The sequence below is a fragment of the Colletes latitarsis genome, chromosome 1, assembly GCF_051014445.1.
Source record: "Colletes latitarsis isolate SP2378_abdomen chromosome 1, iyColLati1, whole genome shotgun sequence".
NCBI lineage: Eukaryota > Metazoa > Arthropoda > Insecta > Hymenoptera > Colletidae > Colletes > Colletes latitarsis.
The window spans coordinates 34,103,052-34,123,302 of NC_135134.1; the positions used below are offsets into that span (position 1 = coordinate 34,103,052).

At 37.4% G+C, this 20,251-nt stretch overlaps 2 protein-coding genes across 5 annotated transcripts in view; one reads left to right on the forward strand and one right to left on the reverse strand.

The window, feature by feature from the left end:
• The window catches only part of Ppt1 (Palmitoyl-protein thioesterase 1), a 482,953-nt gene that overhangs the window by 136,055 nt on the left and 326,647 nt on the right, over positions 1-20,251 (forward strand). The window lies entirely within an intron of this gene.
• LOC143342632 (uncharacterized) lies at positions 7,394-8,077 on the reverse strand. The gene has a single exon (XM_076766736.1). It carries the CDS (start codon positions 8,057-8,059, stop codon positions 7,394-7,396), a length of 666 nt encoding a protein of 221 aa, XP_076622851.1. The 5' UTR covers positions 8,060-8,077.

Below are 20,251 nucleotides of genomic sequence, written 5' to 3' on the forward strand. Positions count from 1 at the left end.
TCGAAGACATTGTTACGAGCCAGGGCCGTGCAGCGCGCGTGGCTGGCGAGTGCGAGAGAGAATATGGAATATGGTATCAATTTGTTAGTTAGGTACACGGACGAACCCGATGCGAAATCGGGGAGCCGTTAGGATAGTTGATAACGAGGACGAACCTGATGCGAAATCAGGGAGCCTCTGGGATGGAGTCACGTACGGACGAACCTGGTGAGAAACCAGGGAGCCGTAGGAGGGTGAAACGTCGTGAAGGAACCCGATGCGAAATCGGGGAGTCATTAGGATTGTTGATAACGACGCAGACGAACCCAATGCGAAATCGGGGAGCTGCTAGGAGGTTGGAACAAACGCAAACGAACTCGATGCGTAATCGAGGAGCTGCTGGGAGGTTGGATAAATCACAGACGAACCTGATGCGAAATCAGGGAGCTGTAGGATGCGGACGAACCTGATGCGTAATCAGGGAGCCGCTAGGATGGTAATAGATTGCGTGGACGAACTCGATGCGTAATCGAGGAGCCACTAGGTTGTAAGAGTTTATATTTGGATTTAGGATGTGTTAATTGAACTCGTAACTTTGAATTATTAAATATAATATAACCCGAGCGGTAAGGTTATATTATAATGGGAACGTTTAACTAATAATAATCGCTTTATACAGGGTGTTCGGCCACCCCTGGGAAAAATTTACATGAGCGATTCTGGAGGCCAAAATAAGACGAAAATCAAGAATACCAATTAGTTGATGGAGGCTTCGTTACAAAGTTATTAACGTTTAAAGTTCCGCCTGCCTGTAGAATGACAATCTGCGTACAGCTGCGTTCGCGCGGAAGGTTGCGGCAGGCCAGTGCTAGTGGTTCTCACGCAGCATGAAAAACTCTACTTACCGACGTTATCGACAGCCTTAGATTTTTGTCCACTTATGGAAATGCGAACACCTTACGTTGAATAAGATTCAACCTGTCTTATGAAAATCCAGAAGGGCATATCAAAACTCGCCCGACGAGATTTTCACAGAGAAAGGGTGAATGTCACTTGCCATACCACAACGTTGTGCACATAAATCACCCACAAGCTATCATACACGCCCCACGATTGTCCACACTGTCCGCAAGTATCCACAAAATAATGCTTTCTGGCACTGACCATTATGCAATTAAATGAACACGCACTGCGATTATGTTATTCGTGAGTGACTATGTGTACGTGTACCACGATTCTCCAGAATTACTTACGAATAGAACTGTTATTAATTTTTCAAATACACTTTAATTTAAAAATGTAAAAAGGAATCATAGGATAAATGAAATTTTCGCATCGATTTGCGTTCACGTCGAAGAATGTAACGGTACTAGCAGCTGACTGTGCCATCGATCGACGAGGTTCTGAGAACAAATGCCGAAAAGGACCCCGATTCTACGTCACTCGCCTCGCTTATCAATCTCACACACACACACATACACACAAACACATGCCTGCAGAACAGTAGAAAAACAGCGATCGCATACTAACGCGTAAGAGGTAACACGAATGCACACAAACAGGCAGAATTCAATGTTTAGTTCCGACAGTTTTTCGAAAATATCTCGAAAACTAAGGCCGAGCGGCGGTTATATGTATAGGAAAAAGTTGTTCAAAATGTTGATTTCTATAACATATTCAAAAATCATTGAAATCGGAAGTACCGTACGTAATCTAAATAATTACCAATTTTTTTTTCATTATGGGTACTTTGCTTATGTGCGCCTAGATAGGTCGGAAAATGAAAATGCCTGGGTAGTCGAGAATCTCGGCTCGAGATTCCAAATCGTATGCCGTTGACAGGAGGTCGGATTTCAGTTGTTAAGAGCGAGAAGGCAAATGTGAGCCTTTCTTTCTCGACTCCCACGAGGCAGTCCGAAATTACTACGGGCAGCTTCGGAGAATCGAGAAAGAGGGCATGCGTCAGTTTGCCTTTGTCGACTTTCCGAAACTCTATGAGCTCGCGTACGCGTGATCTGGCATAGTGTGAGAGAGCACCTTTGGTGCACTTCTGGCACCTTTGCCAGGGCTCCAATCGCCGCGGGCAGAGCTTTAGAGTATCTCACGAGTACACAGTTAGTTCGTTCCAAAATATCTAGAAAAAGCGCTCCTCAAAAAATACCGACTAGCTGTAGTTTCAACGTGATTCGATTACCGTGTAGTCGAACAGTGTATCCGTGATACACTGACCGAACGATCACCTACGACGTTCAACATTCGCCAAATTAATATCGTAGGGCCGGCAAGCCCGTAGGATATTTGTGCCAGAGCCACACTCAAGAGGTCAAAGAGCTGCACTTTGCCGACCTCTGGGATAGAGGAACAGGAGTTTAAAAGGAGACTGATTACAAGGTAAATGGTTTTCTTTTCGTCGGCCTTATGACCGATTGTTTATTACAAAAATGTAAATTAAATAAAAACAAAGAAAACCAAAAAGAAATAAGAATATAAGTGAAATAGGAAAATCAGTGACAAAACCACCTCTAGAAGAGGTTCTGTCTTTTCTAAAAGGTATAAATCCCGTAATTTGAAAACTATCATCCGCTCTAAGCCATGTTTCCACTGCAATAAATACGTCGAAGTATTCAATAATAGTTTCCACTTCCAATTTTTTTTTTTGTACACTTCTGGTATTCCAAAATAAAATTTTTAATTTCAAAGGGTTTAATGACATGGAATATAATTTGTTTATTATTTTGTATATTAATTAGTGTTGCCGTCAGTAAGTAAAGCTTCTTCTTCTTCGCACAAAGTACCTGCGGTCGACTCTTGCATTCGTTTCTTTATCCTGACAATACGACTTTTTAAACCTCGATCGTCTAGGTAGCTGTATACTTCAGTTAGCATGTCAATTAGGGATGGAAAATCAGCTGTGAACTTTTCGGCAATGTTTTTGACATTGAACTTGCCACGTGTTTCTGACATAAATTGAGAGAATTTTACAAAATCAAGCGGTTACTTCTCAGCATTTTTCTCTATAAACTCTCTAGCAGGTTCTAGTTTATCCATTATATCAAAAGCAGGGATCAGCTCGTCGTTCGATGTTTCCTGAGTTGCTTTTATCTTTTTTTTTCACTATTCATTCCTTTTTATTTTCAGTTTTTGAAGAAATGTTGTCGCTTGTTATGCTAGTGCAATTCGAGCTTGAAGTGAAGGGTCGAGGTCTCTTATTAGCTCCATTTGATGGAGGCATATCTTGCTGAATTTGTTCACTAGTAACAGTTTTAGTCTGTTTATCGTCTAGTATAATATCTTCAGGAGAAGGTATTGGTGCGTCATTTTCAACAGTTCCATATTTACAGTGTTTGGCCGAATGACCCTCTTGTTTACAAAGGAAGCATGTGAGTTTTTCAGCCGAGAAATATATTCAATAGATCGTATCGTCAAAATTGATCTGTACTCATTTCGGTAGTTTAATTAAATCCTCTGGTTATATGTACATTTGCCTCCTAAAACTTAACACATGTGCATACCCTGGTGCATTTATAGCCGCTCTCACATTTATTTGTGACGTCAGCTCAATGTTAAATTTAGAAAGTTCCTTACTTATAACTTCTGAGGTGTTTTTTTTCTTTTTTTCTTTTTTTTTTTTTTAATGTTTTAACGTCGCATCAACAACGTGGTTATTAGCGACATCGGTACAATTAACAGTAATTATAATAGTTTATTGAAAAGTCCAGTTTCTCTAAGAAATGAGAGTACGTTCCGCATTTTTTGACCGACGAGGTTGTCTTCGAGCTCAGGTTCCAAACTATGTTGCATACGGGTCCTTTTGTATTTGGAACAGCTTATCATAAGGTGTTCAATTGTCATTCTCTCAGAGCACTTATCACATATAGGTGCAGGGTCCCGTGACAATAAGTAAGAGTGAGTCATTCTAGAATGTCCGATTCTTATGCGTGTAATTATCACTTGTTCCCTTCTAGGTATCATTAATTTTCTTTCTTCGGTAGATTGATCAAAAAAGCTCACATTAAATCTTTTAATATGAGAAGGAGCTTTACATATCCATTCCTCTTCCCATTTCATTTTTAGTTTCATTTTAATTTCTTTTAGAAGGTCATCCATGGTAAAAAGATTTTGGATTCCTGCTGTTAAACTAGTGGCCGCCTCCTTAGCTGCAGCATCAACTGTGTCGTTACCTTGTATTCCAACATGTGATGGAATCCATATGAATACTATTTCTTTATTCTGTTTGACTGCTTCGGCATGGGTTTCTATTATATATAACATGTTGTCATCCGTGTGTGACCGGTTTTGAATCGATGTTAAGACACTTTTAGAGTCTGTAAAGATGGCTATTTTTTTATTCGGTGCCTCATAAGCAAATTGAGCTGCTCTCTTGATTGCTAACAATTTTGCTGTATATCCTGATGCGAAAGTCGGTAGTTTGATCTTGAGGGTGAAAGAAGAGGCGAAAATTGCACAGCCCGTTCCTGAATTAAATTTTGATCCATCGGTATATACTATATGTAGGTAGCCATCATACTCACTAATAATCTAGTTGGCTAGAGATAAAAAGATATCTGGGTTGATTTCCGACTTTTTGTATATCTCGAGGTCATTACGAATTTTGAGGAGAGACAAAGTCCAAGGAGGATATTTAGGTAATCTTCTGAGGTTAGAGTGGCCTAATTTGATATTTAGTTCATTTTCATAACTACGGATTTTGTGATAGAGAGGTTTAGGAGCACTTACACGCAGTAAAAATTTGGTATAATTTCGATTTGAGAAGACATTCTGATAAACCGGCTTTGTAGGAGAGGCAGCAGACTTTATGGCATAAGAAATGCTAAGTAATTTTCTTCTGAAACTGAGAGAAGGTTTATTTGCTTCCTTTAATATACTTAGGATAGGGCTCGTTATGTACGCTCCAACAGATATTCTTAATGCTGTATGGTGAATTGCATCAAGTTTCTTAAGAACAGATTGTTTTGTTGAGCAATATATAATTGCGTCATAATCTAATTTTGATCTAATTAGCTTTGTATGTCTTCATTAGAATTTCTTTATCAGCACCCCAATTATTGGCTGCAAGAACCTTCAAAAAGTTTAAACGTTTGGTGCAGTCATTTTTGAGGTTCTCTATGTGAGCTTTCCATGTTATTCTGCTGTCAAAGGTTAACCCGAGTATTTTGATAGTGTTAATTTGTTGAATTTCAGTGTTTCCTAGGTAGAGTTTGATTTCTGGCGGTTCACGCTGTTTGGAGAAGGTTATTTCTGCTGTTTTGGAATTTGAGAATTTAAAACCGGATACTTTTGACCACTCATACAGTTTATTTAATGTCGTTTGTAGAATGCGCTGGGTTGTTTCAGAATTTCTTCCTTTGCAGAGAATTGAGAGATCGTCAGCATAGAGAAACGCTTTAACCGGCAGATCTACTATAGATAGAACTTGGTTAATTGTAATTAGGAATAAGGTAACACTTAGAACCGATCCTTGAGGGACCGCATTCTGTAGCACTATTGGATGTGAAAAACAGTTATTGATTTGGACTCTAATACGTCGCGTTTCTAAAAAATTTTCAATAAAGGAAAACATATTGCCGTAGAATCCATAATTTTTAAGGATTTCTAATATTCTTTTCCTGCAAGTTAAATCATATGCTTGCTTTTTCTATATCCATTGATATTAATGTTGTATGCTGATTATTTAATAGAGAATCACAGATGTTTGCTTGTATATTAATGAGTTGATCATAGGTAGAGAAAAAAGATCTAAATCCACTTTGGTAAGGCGATATTAGTTTATTAGATTCAAGAATCCACGTTAATCTGTTGTTGATAACTTTCTCCATTAATTTGCATAAGGTATTAGTTAAAGATATCAAGCGATAACTGTTTAGTGCTGTGGGTGATTTTCCAGGCTTCAGAATAGGAACAACTATAGCATCCTTCCAGCCTTCTGGAAAGACATTTTTTCCATATATAGTTAAATAAATTTAAGATGTAGTGAAGTCCACTATTCAGAAGATTAATTAGTAGTTTGTTGGGATCCCGTCTGGGCCTGGGCTAGTGTCTTTACACTTAGCAAGAACTGTAGTAAGTTCTTCAAGTTTGATAAGATCATTAATGCACGTAAGATTCTCTATATTACTTTCAAAGGATCTGTTATGTTCTCGATTTAAGTAGCTATTTCTGTGAGATATGAATTGTTCATCGTAGTTGGCATCATTGGAGTTTTCTGCAAATGATTCAGCTAACATATTAGCTATTTCTTCCCGATCCGTAGTAATAGAGAGGTCTGGTTTACAAAGAGCGTTTATGTTATTTGCAATTAAAGACCCTTTGATTGATTTTAATTTATTCCAGATTACTTTTTGAGGAATTGAGCCGTTTAAAGTTGCTAAATAATCAAGCCACGATTGTTTCTTATTTTCTTTGATAGTTTGTCTGGATTTTGCTCTGCATTTTTTGAAAAGTATTAGGTTTTCTGTAGTCTTATTCCTTTTATATTTGTTAAACGCGTGTTTAGTATTTCTTATTGCGGTCTCGCAAGATTTGTTCCACCATGGGACGATATTGCCGTTTCTTATTAAGGGGGTTAGACACCTTTGACAGCCCAAAAATAGACCTCTATTCAAACGCAAATTGTGAAGTAGTAAGTAGAGGTAAACTGAAACTTTTTGTTCCTTTTCATTCATTATTCTATATTCTTTAACAAAAAAGAAGAAAAGTCAAAATAACTTTATCTACATAAAAGTTATAAGTATAAACATAAAGTCGTGTATTCTGTGCAGCATCTGATGGTGAACATTGTTCCAGATGGATGAATTATCTGAAACACAAACCGCAGAAGGTTTTGTAATCTGCAAGACAGTCCCTACCACGTGTCGGAAGCAAAATTTGGAAAAAAAATTAACACAATTTTTATGTTGAAATATGCCATTTTGTCGCTTTTTTGCATGAAAAATATTTTTTATTTTTTTTTTTATACGATTTTTTCAAAAATTTGTTCCCTACACATTGTAGGCAATGGTTTCCTGTATCTATTTATAAATTTTCATCCAAATCGTTGGAGCGGTTTTGGAGATTTTATGTTCACCGTCTTGAGAAACGTAGTTTGTGGGAAATTACGTTTAAAGTTTGACACGTAGTTTTTCAAACTTTACACGTTAGTAATTGTTACTTACGTATTTTAATCGATGCCAGGCCCACACATTGTACCTTCCCTTGATTGATAGAAATCTTCAACAGCCTTCCTTTTCATTCTGGTTTTGATTCTACCCTCCTTTGTTGAAAGTGAAGCACGGTGATCGGCGGCCGTCACGCGAATATCATTGGACATTTTGCTCCATTTTAAAGACATTGGGCCAATTATAATATTTAATTGTTTTAATATCTCCAATGCGTTCGATGCGCCGTCATTGTATGTTCACACGGCAAAATATGCCGCAATGTTAATTATTTCACTTCCACAAAAAACTGTTTTTGGTGCGATTTTCCAGATCTTTGAATTGAAACTCTCATTTTGATTTTGAGAAAATCCTCCGAGGCACCTCTCAAGAAGTTCTGTTTTACTTAGTTCTTCGTACGTAGACTTTATAGCCACCTGGACATCAGGATGCAGAGGTGCTTTGTGGACAAATATATCCAAAGATCTTTCTGCTTTCGCACGCTGCCATAAGCACCAACTTTCTCTACCTGGAGGACAGTTATCATGTTGAGGATTATCATCCGTTGAACATTTATGATTATAAGTTGCCCAAATAGCGTTCCTCATGTCTATTACTGAATTGCAATTTCTTCTTATTGCAAGTCCATAATTTGTAGTTAATTTGTCTATGAGGTTTGCTGTTAATTTTCCCTTTCCTCCCAAACCTTTGTTCGCCTTTTTGATATTTCGGAGACGATTCCCCATTCGTTTCTGAATATGGCCGATGCACTCTTTTTTTAGAATGCCAACGTCTGGACCGTACGGTTGCGAGTCAAGTAATCCCTTGTAAGTTTTGGAGTCTCCGTCACCTATGTAATTTACGTATTTTAATTGGTATAATGATTCAGATTGGCGAAACATTTCAATTACACCGTCCACCTCCATTTTTCCGGCACTACCTAGATGATTACGTTCACATACTTCTTCGTGTTCTTTTCGACGATTTTCTGCATCTTCGGTTTTATTTTTATCCAGGAACTTGCAAACGTGACAGTAGGAACTTTTTACAATTATATCGATGACCTTTCCAGTCTTCATTCCAATAAGGGTGGCAACGCCACGGAGAGAAGAAAAACCTCGCTTTTGCCACGTTCCATCTCCTGATACAGCTATTTCGCCTTGGAAATTATTCGCATTTGCTTCAGTCGCTAGTGACTCTTCCATCGCGGCTCGATTCATTGATCTTTTTCCAACCAACTCAGTAGCTATTCGAATATACTTAATTGTAGCGTTATAAAATGTTCCGCTAATACATGTGGGTAAATCCATTATACCACAAAACATTTCGAGTCCAGCGTAACCAATTCCTATAGATCTCATTGCAAAAATGATCCGCCGATTGACTTCGTAGCCATGATTTCGTGTCAAGGGGCAAGAATTGATTGTTCTTTCCCCACAATTTTCGCACATTAAAATTAATTTAAAACCGAGTCCACGTTGGTCTCCTTCCTTGAACGTAACGCTTCTTTGACAAGTTTTGCAGCACAGAAGTTGTGCAATTGTGTCAAAAACAACAAAGAAATTTAAAATTCTGTAACTATGACGCGAGTCACATTCGCCACTAAACGCTTCACTACTGTCAAACTTTCTTCTTGATGCACTTGGCACGCCGATGATCTCACTTTTTGGTGACACTTTAAAATTTTTTAAATAGTCCCTTTTCTTACGTCGGCGAGGACGCCCCAAATCGCCTCGATGCCCCTTTGAATCTAATGTCGCTCTATGTTGCAAAATATCAGAAACAGAAGTGGATTTCGACTTGGAAGGCATATTCAATACAATGAATAATGGCGACTATCTTCGAAATATATGTTGCTTGCTCGAAACTTAGCGGAATAGTGTGTTGGCCAGCAAGAAGCACGAGTCCACAGGCAAAAGAAATCATAAAATAGTCATAAAAATTGTTGGAAAAACCATGACGCACCGCGGGCCTAAGGATTCCTACCCTTGCTGCCGCGGCGAGGAACGGCCCGGCGCGCCGCGGCAGCGTGCTCTGATCTGCAGGCTCACACATTTTTGGCTGCCATTTCGTCAATTTTTGGAATTTTAGATCTTGGCTGTGCTTAAAATACACAGAAAGGATACAGCTTTCCGAATATGCAAAAAAACAAAAATCGAATTTTTGAAGATTTCAAAGGTGTCTAACCCCCTTAATGAATTACGATTTTTGTAAAAGAAGGTATAATTTTTTATTTTTGCAACGTGGTCAGATTTAAAGTTGGTTTCTTGTATGCAGAGAATGTCTGGTTTATATTCATTAATAAGGATTTGAAGGTGCGGTAGTCGTTGGTAGAAGCCATTGAGATTCCACTGTAGGATTGTAATTGTCATAAAACAGTAAAGGATTTTTTTTATAGTAGCTCACTATCTGAGTCGAAATCACTGGATTGGAGAGTGTTGGTTTCTAACATGAGCTCTGCCGAATTTGGTAGTCTATCTGGAGTATTGTTTTTCAATTTTTTTATAATTCTATGAATTCTATTTTTAATGCTGCGCTCTTTCAACGTTGGGTATATTTCGGTCATCATTCTAATTAATGCAGAAGTGTCTTTAGTGTATTCTAGTGCTATTTCAGTTGGATTTTCTACACCAAATACATTTTCAAGGAAGCTATGGAACTGTAGTAAATTTAGTGGAAAATTGTTATGGGTATCATTAAATAGCGAAATGGCAGGTTCTAACATCACTCCAATTTTACTAATCACTGTGTCTAAGGATTTATTACGTTTTGGTTTCTTGATTTGCTGTTTGACTTGAGACGAATTTAAATTACTAGATGTATGTCCAGAGTTATTAGCTTGCTTGGTATGCTCATCAAAATTATCAGTTGAAACGGAAAGTGCTCTTTCCTTGTTTTGTCTATATTGTCGGTCATGGTATTAGTTGAAGCACTGTCATTAGAGGATTCAAAATTTGGGCAAATTTTGGCAATATGACCTTCCTGATTACAGCGAAAACAATTTAATTTATCCATCGTTACAAAAATTCTATATTGAGTTTCGTCATGAGGAATAATGAATGATTCTGGCAAATGTGGTATGTCTTGTGGGTTAATATAGATTTGGCATCTGAAACTCAGTATATGAGAGAAACCTGGGTCTTGTAATCCCGCTCTGATAAAGAACATTTTGGATGTAGTTCTTATATTGTATTTCTTTAATGTATTTTCTATATCTTCATGCGGTATAGTAGGAAACACATTTGATAAGATGATTCTTTGTGAGGGCAAAATTAATGGTCTTATATCTACCTTGGTGTTGTTAATCTCAAAATACTCTGGTGTTTGGTTGTAAGGTCAGTTACCGTTTTCTTGGAGTCGAGATACATACACACTCTGTTGTTAGAGATTTTGGATATAAATCGTATAAAGTTTGATCCTATTAATTTGCCTATCGTTACAGCGTACTCTTTGATAGGGATTCCTTCAATCGAATCAATTACAATAGCTTGTTTCTTTTTTGGAAAAACATTGTTCATAATTGCTGATGCATAGGTACGTGGGTTTGCTGTAGTTGCCTGGTTTTCTTCTGTTGCCATTTTTGGATTGTTGTTGGTCTTAATTAGATCCCTGTACTCAGAGATCATGGCTTTCATATCCCCATCACTCATAAATAAAGCATTTATGAGGATGGGTTGCAGAATTTTATGTAGCTACACTCCTGGACAAAAAGATAGCACACGTGTGCTATTTTTATTTGCTCGGGAACTACGTACAAGTTTTCAAATGTAATAAATAGTAAAGGTCACGACGCAAGAGAAAGAAACATGTTAGAAAACAAGAACGCTCTCACTGATATTCGCAGTTCACAGAAGAAAACATGTAAATACCAAAGGCGAAATGATAGCACATTTACAATATCCATAGATAAATTTATTCTAGAAACACAGTTTACATGAAAATTAGTAATGAGTATAACTGCCTTTATTCTCAATGACTTCAATCATTCGATTCGTTAATGATTTATACAGTTTTTTTTATTGTTTCTTGAGGTAATTTGACCCATTCTTTTACGATGGATTCTTTTAATTCGTGAATATTTTGATATTGCTTTCCATTTTTGTATACGGCACGTGCTAATTCACCTCAACAATTCTCTATTATATTTAAATCTGGGGAGCGGGCAGGCCATGGCAAAACTGCAATCTTTTGGTTTGTAAAGAATGCTTTTACAATTTTAGCGCGATGCACGGCAGCATTGTCATGCTGAAAGACGAAATTTCCTTTTGTAATCCTGTCTGCATGTTTATGTATTTGCTCAGATATTAAATCTATATACATTTTACTGTTCATTTTACCATTAACGAAGTTTATATCAGTTTTTCCTGCGTAACCAATTCCGGCCCAAACCATTATCCCACCCCCACCTATTTGTCGTCGTTCTCTCACAATTTTTTCCTTTCGTATGTCATGGTAATAATACGAAAATCCATCAGGACCATCCAAATTAAATTTTTTCTCGTCCGTAAATAAAATTCTTTTCCATTTTCGTTTCCAGTGAATTCTGGTCTTTGTGAATGCTACTCGTTCCTCCTTGTGTTGTTCTGTTAAGGGGGGTTTTTGTTTCATCTTCAGTCGTTAAATAAACTTACACCTCTGAAGAACACGGCGTACACTGCGGATGTTCGCTGTAACACCTGAACAACAAGCAATTTTACGAGATGTTATTGCCGAGTTTGATGCGACTCGTACAATGGCTCGTTTATCTCGTTCCGATAAAGATGGTGGCCTTCCAGAACTTTTTTTTTTGCCATAATTTGTCGGGTCTTTCAACAAATTACAAATAACTTTTCGACTTCTCTTCACAATTTTTGAAATTTGAGAAACATTCAAATTACGACTTTTCAGCTCAATGATCTCTCTAATCTCACTCTCATTTAACTTATTTCCGCGACCCATATCGACGCTTGATCGTGTAATAAACAGTACCTGTTCACAACTACTCAAGAGATCCCGAACTACTGAATAATGTCAACAGAAAGTTCAATGTGCTATCATTTCGCCATCGGTGTTTACATATTTTTTTCTGGGAACTCCGAATATTAGCGAGCTCGTTCTTATTTTCTAACGTGCTTCTTCCTCTTGCGTCGTGACCATTACGTACTATTTTGTACAGTTGAAAAATTCTACGTAATTTCCGAGCAATGAAAGATAGCACATGTGTGCTATCTTTTTGTCCAGGAGTGTAGTATCAATGGAAACACAGATGCACTTATATCAGTCGAAGAACCACAATGTAACCGTACGAAAGTAATGTAAACAAAACACAATAAGACAGCGGCACTCGCGGGCTACTGAATAACACGTCTGAACTGTACGACCGTCCAACGACGACTGTCTAAGGGTATTATTGGGCATACATTCGATAAAATTACTCTCTTAACTTTAGATACTAAAGCACGAATCATCAAATTGTGCGTCCCAATTTTCACAGTTGCTCGTTTTTCTACAAGTTCTTCTATCAGCTCCTTTGTACTCAGATATAAACATATCCGCCTGTGAGATATTCTAGACACAAACCGAACATTACTTGGCTGTACGATACTACCCACGGCTAATGTATAATCTTGCACTGAATATCCCTCTATAGAATCTAGAATTATTGTTTGTTCCTTTGTTGGATATTGCATTTGTTGTACAGTTTTGGCGTATGAGATTCCAGGTGACCCCGCAGTAAGTTGATTCACTGTGGTGTTAGATATTGCCGATGTCTTCATATTTATAAAAATAATAATGACACAAATGCTTCTATTGTGGAAAACACTGAGTTTTTGTATACAGTGTATCGGAAACAACGGAACATAACGTTTCTCTCACTATGTAAACACTCGCTGCTACTAAACACACGTCTAGTCGCTACCGTGGCTCAAGCGAGACTCCTGAACTGTATTTTGTTTGGTGCAGATAAAGAATTAATTTCTTATCTACGTCGATTGTAGTTGATTACCTAATGGACGGGGCGGCAAGTAGAGGTTGTAAGGCTCCAAATGCATGACTCCCGTGAGTTTGCCCACTAAGTCTGTGCGTCGAAACGCAGTGCATCGGCCCGATCGATGGTCTGCGGCTACTCTCAGACGTTCTAACAGGCAACCTGTTGATCGATGGTTGCACTACGAGGTCCAACAGCACGATATTTATTGCCCGTTGCGGGATTCGTAGGAGTAAGGGGTCGAGAACCGAAAAGTCAGGCGTCCTAAGAGGACGCTGACCTGACTACAGTGAACCCACCTGGAGGTACACCACGTAGATGCCTCCCTTAGGTGTCTGCTTAGCCGAGCGGCAATCACAAGGAAATCAAGACGGTATCCGCCAACTTCCTTGTGTCAATCGTGTAAACAATGGAGCCGACCACTCAATTCTGCACGGAGGATCGAACATCCTACTGGTGTATTTCTCGATCACACCTGAATAGCAGTATTGATTTCGTGGAATCTCGATTGGAAAATCCCGAACAAGACTCCTGGGCGCACTCGAATGAATCGGAATACGATCCGTTTGTCAACTAAAAGGTGGATATAGGGTATAGCCGAATAAGAGGGTCAAATGTGCCTTTGAACCAAATTTGACATACGATGGATAGAGTATCAGAAAAAAACATTCTGTGCCAAATTTCAACCCCCTATCTTGTTCGGAAGGATAGTTATAGGGAAAATTCGGATTAGCGAATTTGTGCCTATTTCCCCTATTTAATCGAGTACGAAAGTTATGAAAAAAATCTGGTGCATTGTGGTTATCGAGGTACGTGTTTAAGAATTTTTTCCGATTTTTCGATTCGAAATCCTAGGCGTGAAAAATTAAAAACGCAAAAATACGCAGAAAAATACCGATTTCGTATTGAAGCTATCAAGACACTAGATTTATATAATTACTGTAAATACATATTGCAGATTCAGCAACCGGTACACTACTCACACATGCCAGATCACGCGTACGTGAGCTCGTAGAGTTTCGAAAAGTCGGCAAAGGCAAACTGACGCATGCCCTCTTTCTCGATTCTCCAAAGTTGCCCGAAGTAATTTCGGACTGTCTCGTGGGAGTCGAGAGAGAACGGCTCACATTTGCCTTCCCGCTCTTGACAACTGAAATCCGACCTCCCGTCAACGGCATACGATTTGGAATTTCGAGCCGAGATTTTCGACTGCTCAGGCATTTTTACTTTCCGACGTATGTAGGCGCACATAAGCGAAGTACCCGTAATGAAAAAAAAATTTTGTAAAATTTATTTTACGGAAATACATAAAAAGATAGCACATGTATGCTATCATTAAGTTCTCATGTATAGAGTCGGAATCTCCCAAGTTAGGCGAATGGCATATAAACAGTATTTTGTAGTAGTATAATATATGGCCTTAACATCGCTATTCCTCTTGTATTTACCAACAATAATTGTGAAATTCGGTCGGCGAAATGATAGCACACCAAGCATTTTGTTTTTATTTCTTAGTACTTCTGTGTATTCCGAGTAGTATAGACGTCGTACATGGTAGAAGAATTTCATTAGAATTCTTACAAATTTCTATTCAAACAATGGGACGTGGAAAACAACTCAATTATGAAGAAATTAAAACAATTTTGAAATTAAAGAAAGAAAATTTTACAATTTCTAAAATTGCGAAAATTGTCAGCAGAAGTCGGAAAGTTATTTATAATTTATTGGAAGATGTGAATAATTATGGAACAAAAAAAAGTAGTGGGAGACCTTCCGCGATTACCACACGTGAAATTGCTGAAAAAGTTGGCGTAAAAACTAATCCTCGGAATGTCAGACCTGTATTACAACAATCCGCGCACATAAAGCGCATAAAATTAAAACAAAGACTAGCCTTAAAAGAGAATCACAAGGAGCATCGGTTACATTTTGCCAAAGAACATATACGGTGGAACAAGAAGTGGAGGAAAGTTGTATTCACAGTTGAAAAGAGATTTAATTTAGATGGCCCAGATGGATTCAATTTTTATTACCATGATGTACGGAAAAAAAAATTGTCACAAATACGGCGTCAAATGGGTGGAGGTAGTATTATGCTTTGGGCAGGTATTGGGTACAATGGAAAGACCGATTTAATATCAATTAACAGCAAAATGAACGCTACAACTTATCGTAATTTGATACAGAAACAAATTGCGAAGTACGCAACACATATTGCAAGAGAAGATTTTATCTTTCAGCAAGATAATGCCGCAGTTCACACCGCCAAGGTTGTAAAAGAATATTTTTCAAAAGAAAATATTGCAGTTTTGGACTGGCATGCATGTTCCCCCGATTTAAACATCATTGAAAACTGTTGGAGCAAACTAAGCCAAGCCGTTTATAAGGAAAATAGGCAATTTCAAAATATTAATGAACTAAAAAAGTGCCTTGAAGAGGAATGGAGAAACATATCACTAGATTATATTAAAAAACTCTATCGTTCTTTGCCGAAACGGATGCTGGAGGTGGTGGAGAATAAGGGCGGATCCACGCACTATTAAATACTAAAAAAGTTTTCTATTTTTGTACAATTTAATAGATAATAAACATTACAATATTTGAAAGCGTGCTATCATTTCGCCGACCGGATTTCACAATTGTTGTTGGTAAATACAAGAGGAATAGCGGAGATACAGTTTTAAGGTCATATATTATACTACTACAAAATACTGTTTATATGCCATTCGCCTAACTTGGGAGATTCCGACTCTATACATGAGAACTTAATGATAGCACACATGTGCTATCTTTTTGTCCAAGGGTGTATGTATATTATTACTACGATTGAGTATAAATGACTGAATGAATTTAAATGGAACTTTACATTTAAGTTTTATGTTCTCATTTCGAAGTCCGATTAGACTTCGACTATAATAAGCCCATGGATAATAATAATTATACCTCCTATTTTATAGTTGTTCCGATACATAGGCATAATTTATAAAAAAATCTTTTAAATGTTTCATATAAATTTTAGGAAAAATTAAATTTTATGTAAAAAAAATTAAATGAACTTTTTCTTTATCTTCTCTAGAAAAGAAAAACTTAAATGAAATCTTATACATTACAGGCTTACTTAAATCGCATTGAAAACGAATACCACAAATGTTTTAGAATAATGTGCAAAATGGTCTCACTCGCAAAGGGTTAATTGAGAAATAAATGTTTGGTAATTGAAAACAGGTAAGCAGCTTAACCAGCTGCGATTTTCGCTAAGACAAATTGAAAACTCGGTTCTAACAAGGCAAAGTTGGAATGGTACACGGTTTTGGGTTAGGTTTTATTTTTAAATATTATTAAAGTTATTACAAGCACTTATCTTCAGAAATAGAACTATATTCACCACCAATCAGCGTGGCGTGACATTATATTTTTGTCTGACCTTCGAATATTTTTTTTTTTAAAGTTGAATTAAACCAATTACATTTAACATATGTTATTTACAATGTATGAAGTACATGAATCTGGATGGTACTTTTCGTAAAAACAGTCAAAACATAAAAATTTTAAGCACCACGTACATCTAATGAAAGTTCTGTTTCCACAGAAATTACAAAATTTTGTATTTAACTCAGATGGAAAGGCCACTTCATTTACATTGATAAAATGTGAACGATTCTCATATATTCGTACCTTGTACCTCGTACTTTTTACCTTATACTTCAGGTAAAAAGGGATATAACTGGGTAAAACAGTTTTATGACATTACCTGCTAACTCATGTTACTGTTCTAAAATGAAACGCTATGTTTTGTACCTTTAAAAATATTCGACTAGGTCCTTTTAAAATTTTAAATCCAACCCATACTTTGTATTAAACTGGCAAGCGGGATCACTTTTCCTTTGTTTCTAATCGGTTTGATGGTGCACGTTATTAATTTTGATGGATCGATACAATTATTTTTTCATACAAAGTTAAGCCAAATCAAACATAATATTTAGTTGGTCATAACAAATTGATACGGTTATCTCAAAACATATCGAGGAAAATCATTATTAATTAATTTGTGCAACTATTAATTCTACTATTTTGTTTATGATATAAAAATACGAACTCTTCTTATTGAAAAATGCCACAGCGTGCACAATACTGGCAAAGAGAGGACTCTCATTTTAATTTATTAATTTTCAATCTTAAAGAATTTTGATTTTGAAAAATCGTATTATTAATATACATATGTACGCTCATACATGGGAATAATAAAAAAAATTTCTTCTTTTTCAATAATTAAAATATGATCAGGGGGTCTTAAAACGTGTATTTCCGTAAAATAAGTTTTACAAAATTTTTTTTCCATTATGGGTACTTTGCGTGTGTGCGCCTACATAGGTCGAAAAGTAAAAATGCCGGGGCAGTCGAGAATCACGGCTCGAGATTCCAAATCGTATGGCGTAGACGGGAGGTCGGATTTCAATTGTTAAGAGCGAGAAGGCAAATGTGAGCCTTTCTCTCTCGACTCCCACGAGGCGGTCCGGAATTACTTCGGGCAGCTTCGGAGAATCGAGGAAGAGGGCATGCGTCAGTTTGTCTTTGTCGACTTTCCGAAACTCCACGAGCTCACGTACGCGTGATCTGGCATAGTGTGAGAGAGCACCTTCGGTGCATTTCTGGCACCTCTGTAAGGTGTCCCCGGTGCACCCGGGGCTTTGACTGACATCTCTATGCATAGAATATACAGTGAAATATTTGCAGAAATAAAATTACACAGTGCGAAGGGGGCCAACTGGTGGCGATAATAGTTTCTTCGCAGGTGGAGGTACTTCAGACATTTGAAGGTCACCTCTATTTTTTTAAATGGATCGGTATGTTTTTGCTTCCGTATCATGATAGAGGATCTTAAAACGAGTTCAACCACCTATCACATAAGGTCATTGGAGGTCATAGAAAGTAGAAAAAGACGATAATACTTACGGTTTTGGTAGTAAATGAAATATACCTATTGTAAACAGTAGAGGAAGGCGTAATGCTTACCGTTTACTTCATTGAGAATAAACACTGCTTGAAGGACACTTTAATAAGTTTGCAGAATAAGATAAACATGATAAGATTAACATCGATAAATCGGTCAGTGGGGCATGATGTATCTGTTTAAAGGGCAAGTCGATATGCTTATTATTTATGGTGAATGCCAACAAAATTTTGTAAGGGCGAAAAATTTGTATGCTGAACGATATTCACATCGGTCTCAGCCTTCGCATCAAACATTTAGAAATGTGTGTGATAAACTTAGGCAAACCGTTAATTTAAGTGTTCGTAAAAGTGAACACCAGAAACGAGTAACTAACGAAGAAATGGAAATCGGTGTGCCCGCAAGTCTGACTAGAAATCTTCGTATTAGTTCGCGACAAATTGAACGTGCATCTGGCATTAGTAGGAGGAGCGTACTTCGCATTTTGCACCGTCACAAATTTCATCCGTAACATTCTAGTCTTCACCAAGAATTGCGCATAGGAACGACTTCATGAGTCGCGTTGAGTTTTGTCGATGGACTGAACGTCAGATTCAAAACAATGAATTTTTTCTTAATACCGTTTTATTTGCTGATGAAACAACATTCACAAATCGCGAAAATGTTAATTTGCATAACATGCCTTTTGTCGGCACCGGAAAATCCACATTGGCTGCGACAGGTTGAACGTCAAAAACAATGGTCTGTGAATGTATGGTGCGATATCATAGGTGATACAATTATTGGTCCTTATTTTATCAATGGAAATTTGAATGACAACATCTATGCTAATTTTATTAAGGATACATTGGATATTTTGCTAGAAGAATTATCTTTACTTATACAACAAACCATGTGGTATCAACATGATGGATGTCCAACACATTATTCATTGATTGCGCAAAGGGAACTCGATGACAAATTTCGAGATCGTTGGATTGGACGCGGCGGTCTAATATCGTGGCGAGCTCGTTCACCAGACTTAACACCTCTAGATTTCTTTCTGTGGGGAACACTGAAAGAGAAAGTGTACAAAGAAGTTCCAGCTACACCTTACGACATGCAGCAGCGAATTATTGCAGCCTGTACGTCAATAGGTTGTGACACTCTAAGACTTGCAGTCCTAAAAAGAATCGAATGGTGCATTAACAGTAATGGTCATTATTTCGAACACCTACTGTAAACGTATGTATCATTTATTACCAAAACCGTAAGTATTATCGCCTTCCTTTACTTTCTATGACCTTCAATGACCTTATGTAATAGATCGTTGAACTCGTTTTAAGATCCTCTTTTATGGTATGGAAGAAAAAACATAGCAATCCATTTAAAAAAATGGAGGTGACCTTCCAATGTCCGAAGTATCTCCACCTGTAAAAAAAGTAGTATCGTCACCGGATGGCCCCCTTCGTGCTGTGTAATTTTATTTCGGCAAATATTTCTGTGAAACGTACAGTTTCTGAGATATCTGAGGTGCTAATAGGTATTGCCCCACCCTGGGCACATTCACTTATAATAAGTGAAATTTACAGTGCTTTATTTCTGCAGCCCCCACATATAATCCTCACATAAACACTGTATTTATACTAATCCTAATTAATTTAAAATGAATGATAACATTAAGAAGTTATAATACATCAGACTTAATTTTCGAAGGGTATACATATTTACAATTACTTACGTTGGAAATCTTATGTATACAGGGTGTTCGGCCGCCCCTAGGAAAAATTTTAATGGGAGATTCTAGAAACAAAAAGAAGACGAAAATCAAGAATAGCAATTTATTGATTCAGGCTTCGTTAAAAAATTATTAACGTTTAAAGTTCCGACTCTAGAACGGCAATCTGCAAAACAGGCCATTGCTAGTGGTTTTCACGCAGTATGAAAAATTCTATTTACCGACGTTATCGATAGCCTTAGATTTTTGTGTCCACTTATGGGAACACGAACACGTTACGTTGAATGAAATTCAACCTGTCTTATGAAAATCCAGAGGGGCATATCAAAACTCGCCCGACGAGATTTTCACAGAGAAAGTGTGAATACCAGTCTCAATACACAATGTTATGCACAAAAATCACCCATACACGATCATACACGCTCCATGATCGTCCACACGACCCATTTTAGACATATTTCATTCAGTTATGTATTAAGTAG

Bases quoted from the DNA above. Each gene is read 5' to 3' on its own strand.
- LOC143342632 (XM_076766736.1), bottom strand. From the start codon at position 8,059: ATGGAGGTGGACGGTGTAATTGAAATGTTTCGCCAATCTGAATCATTA.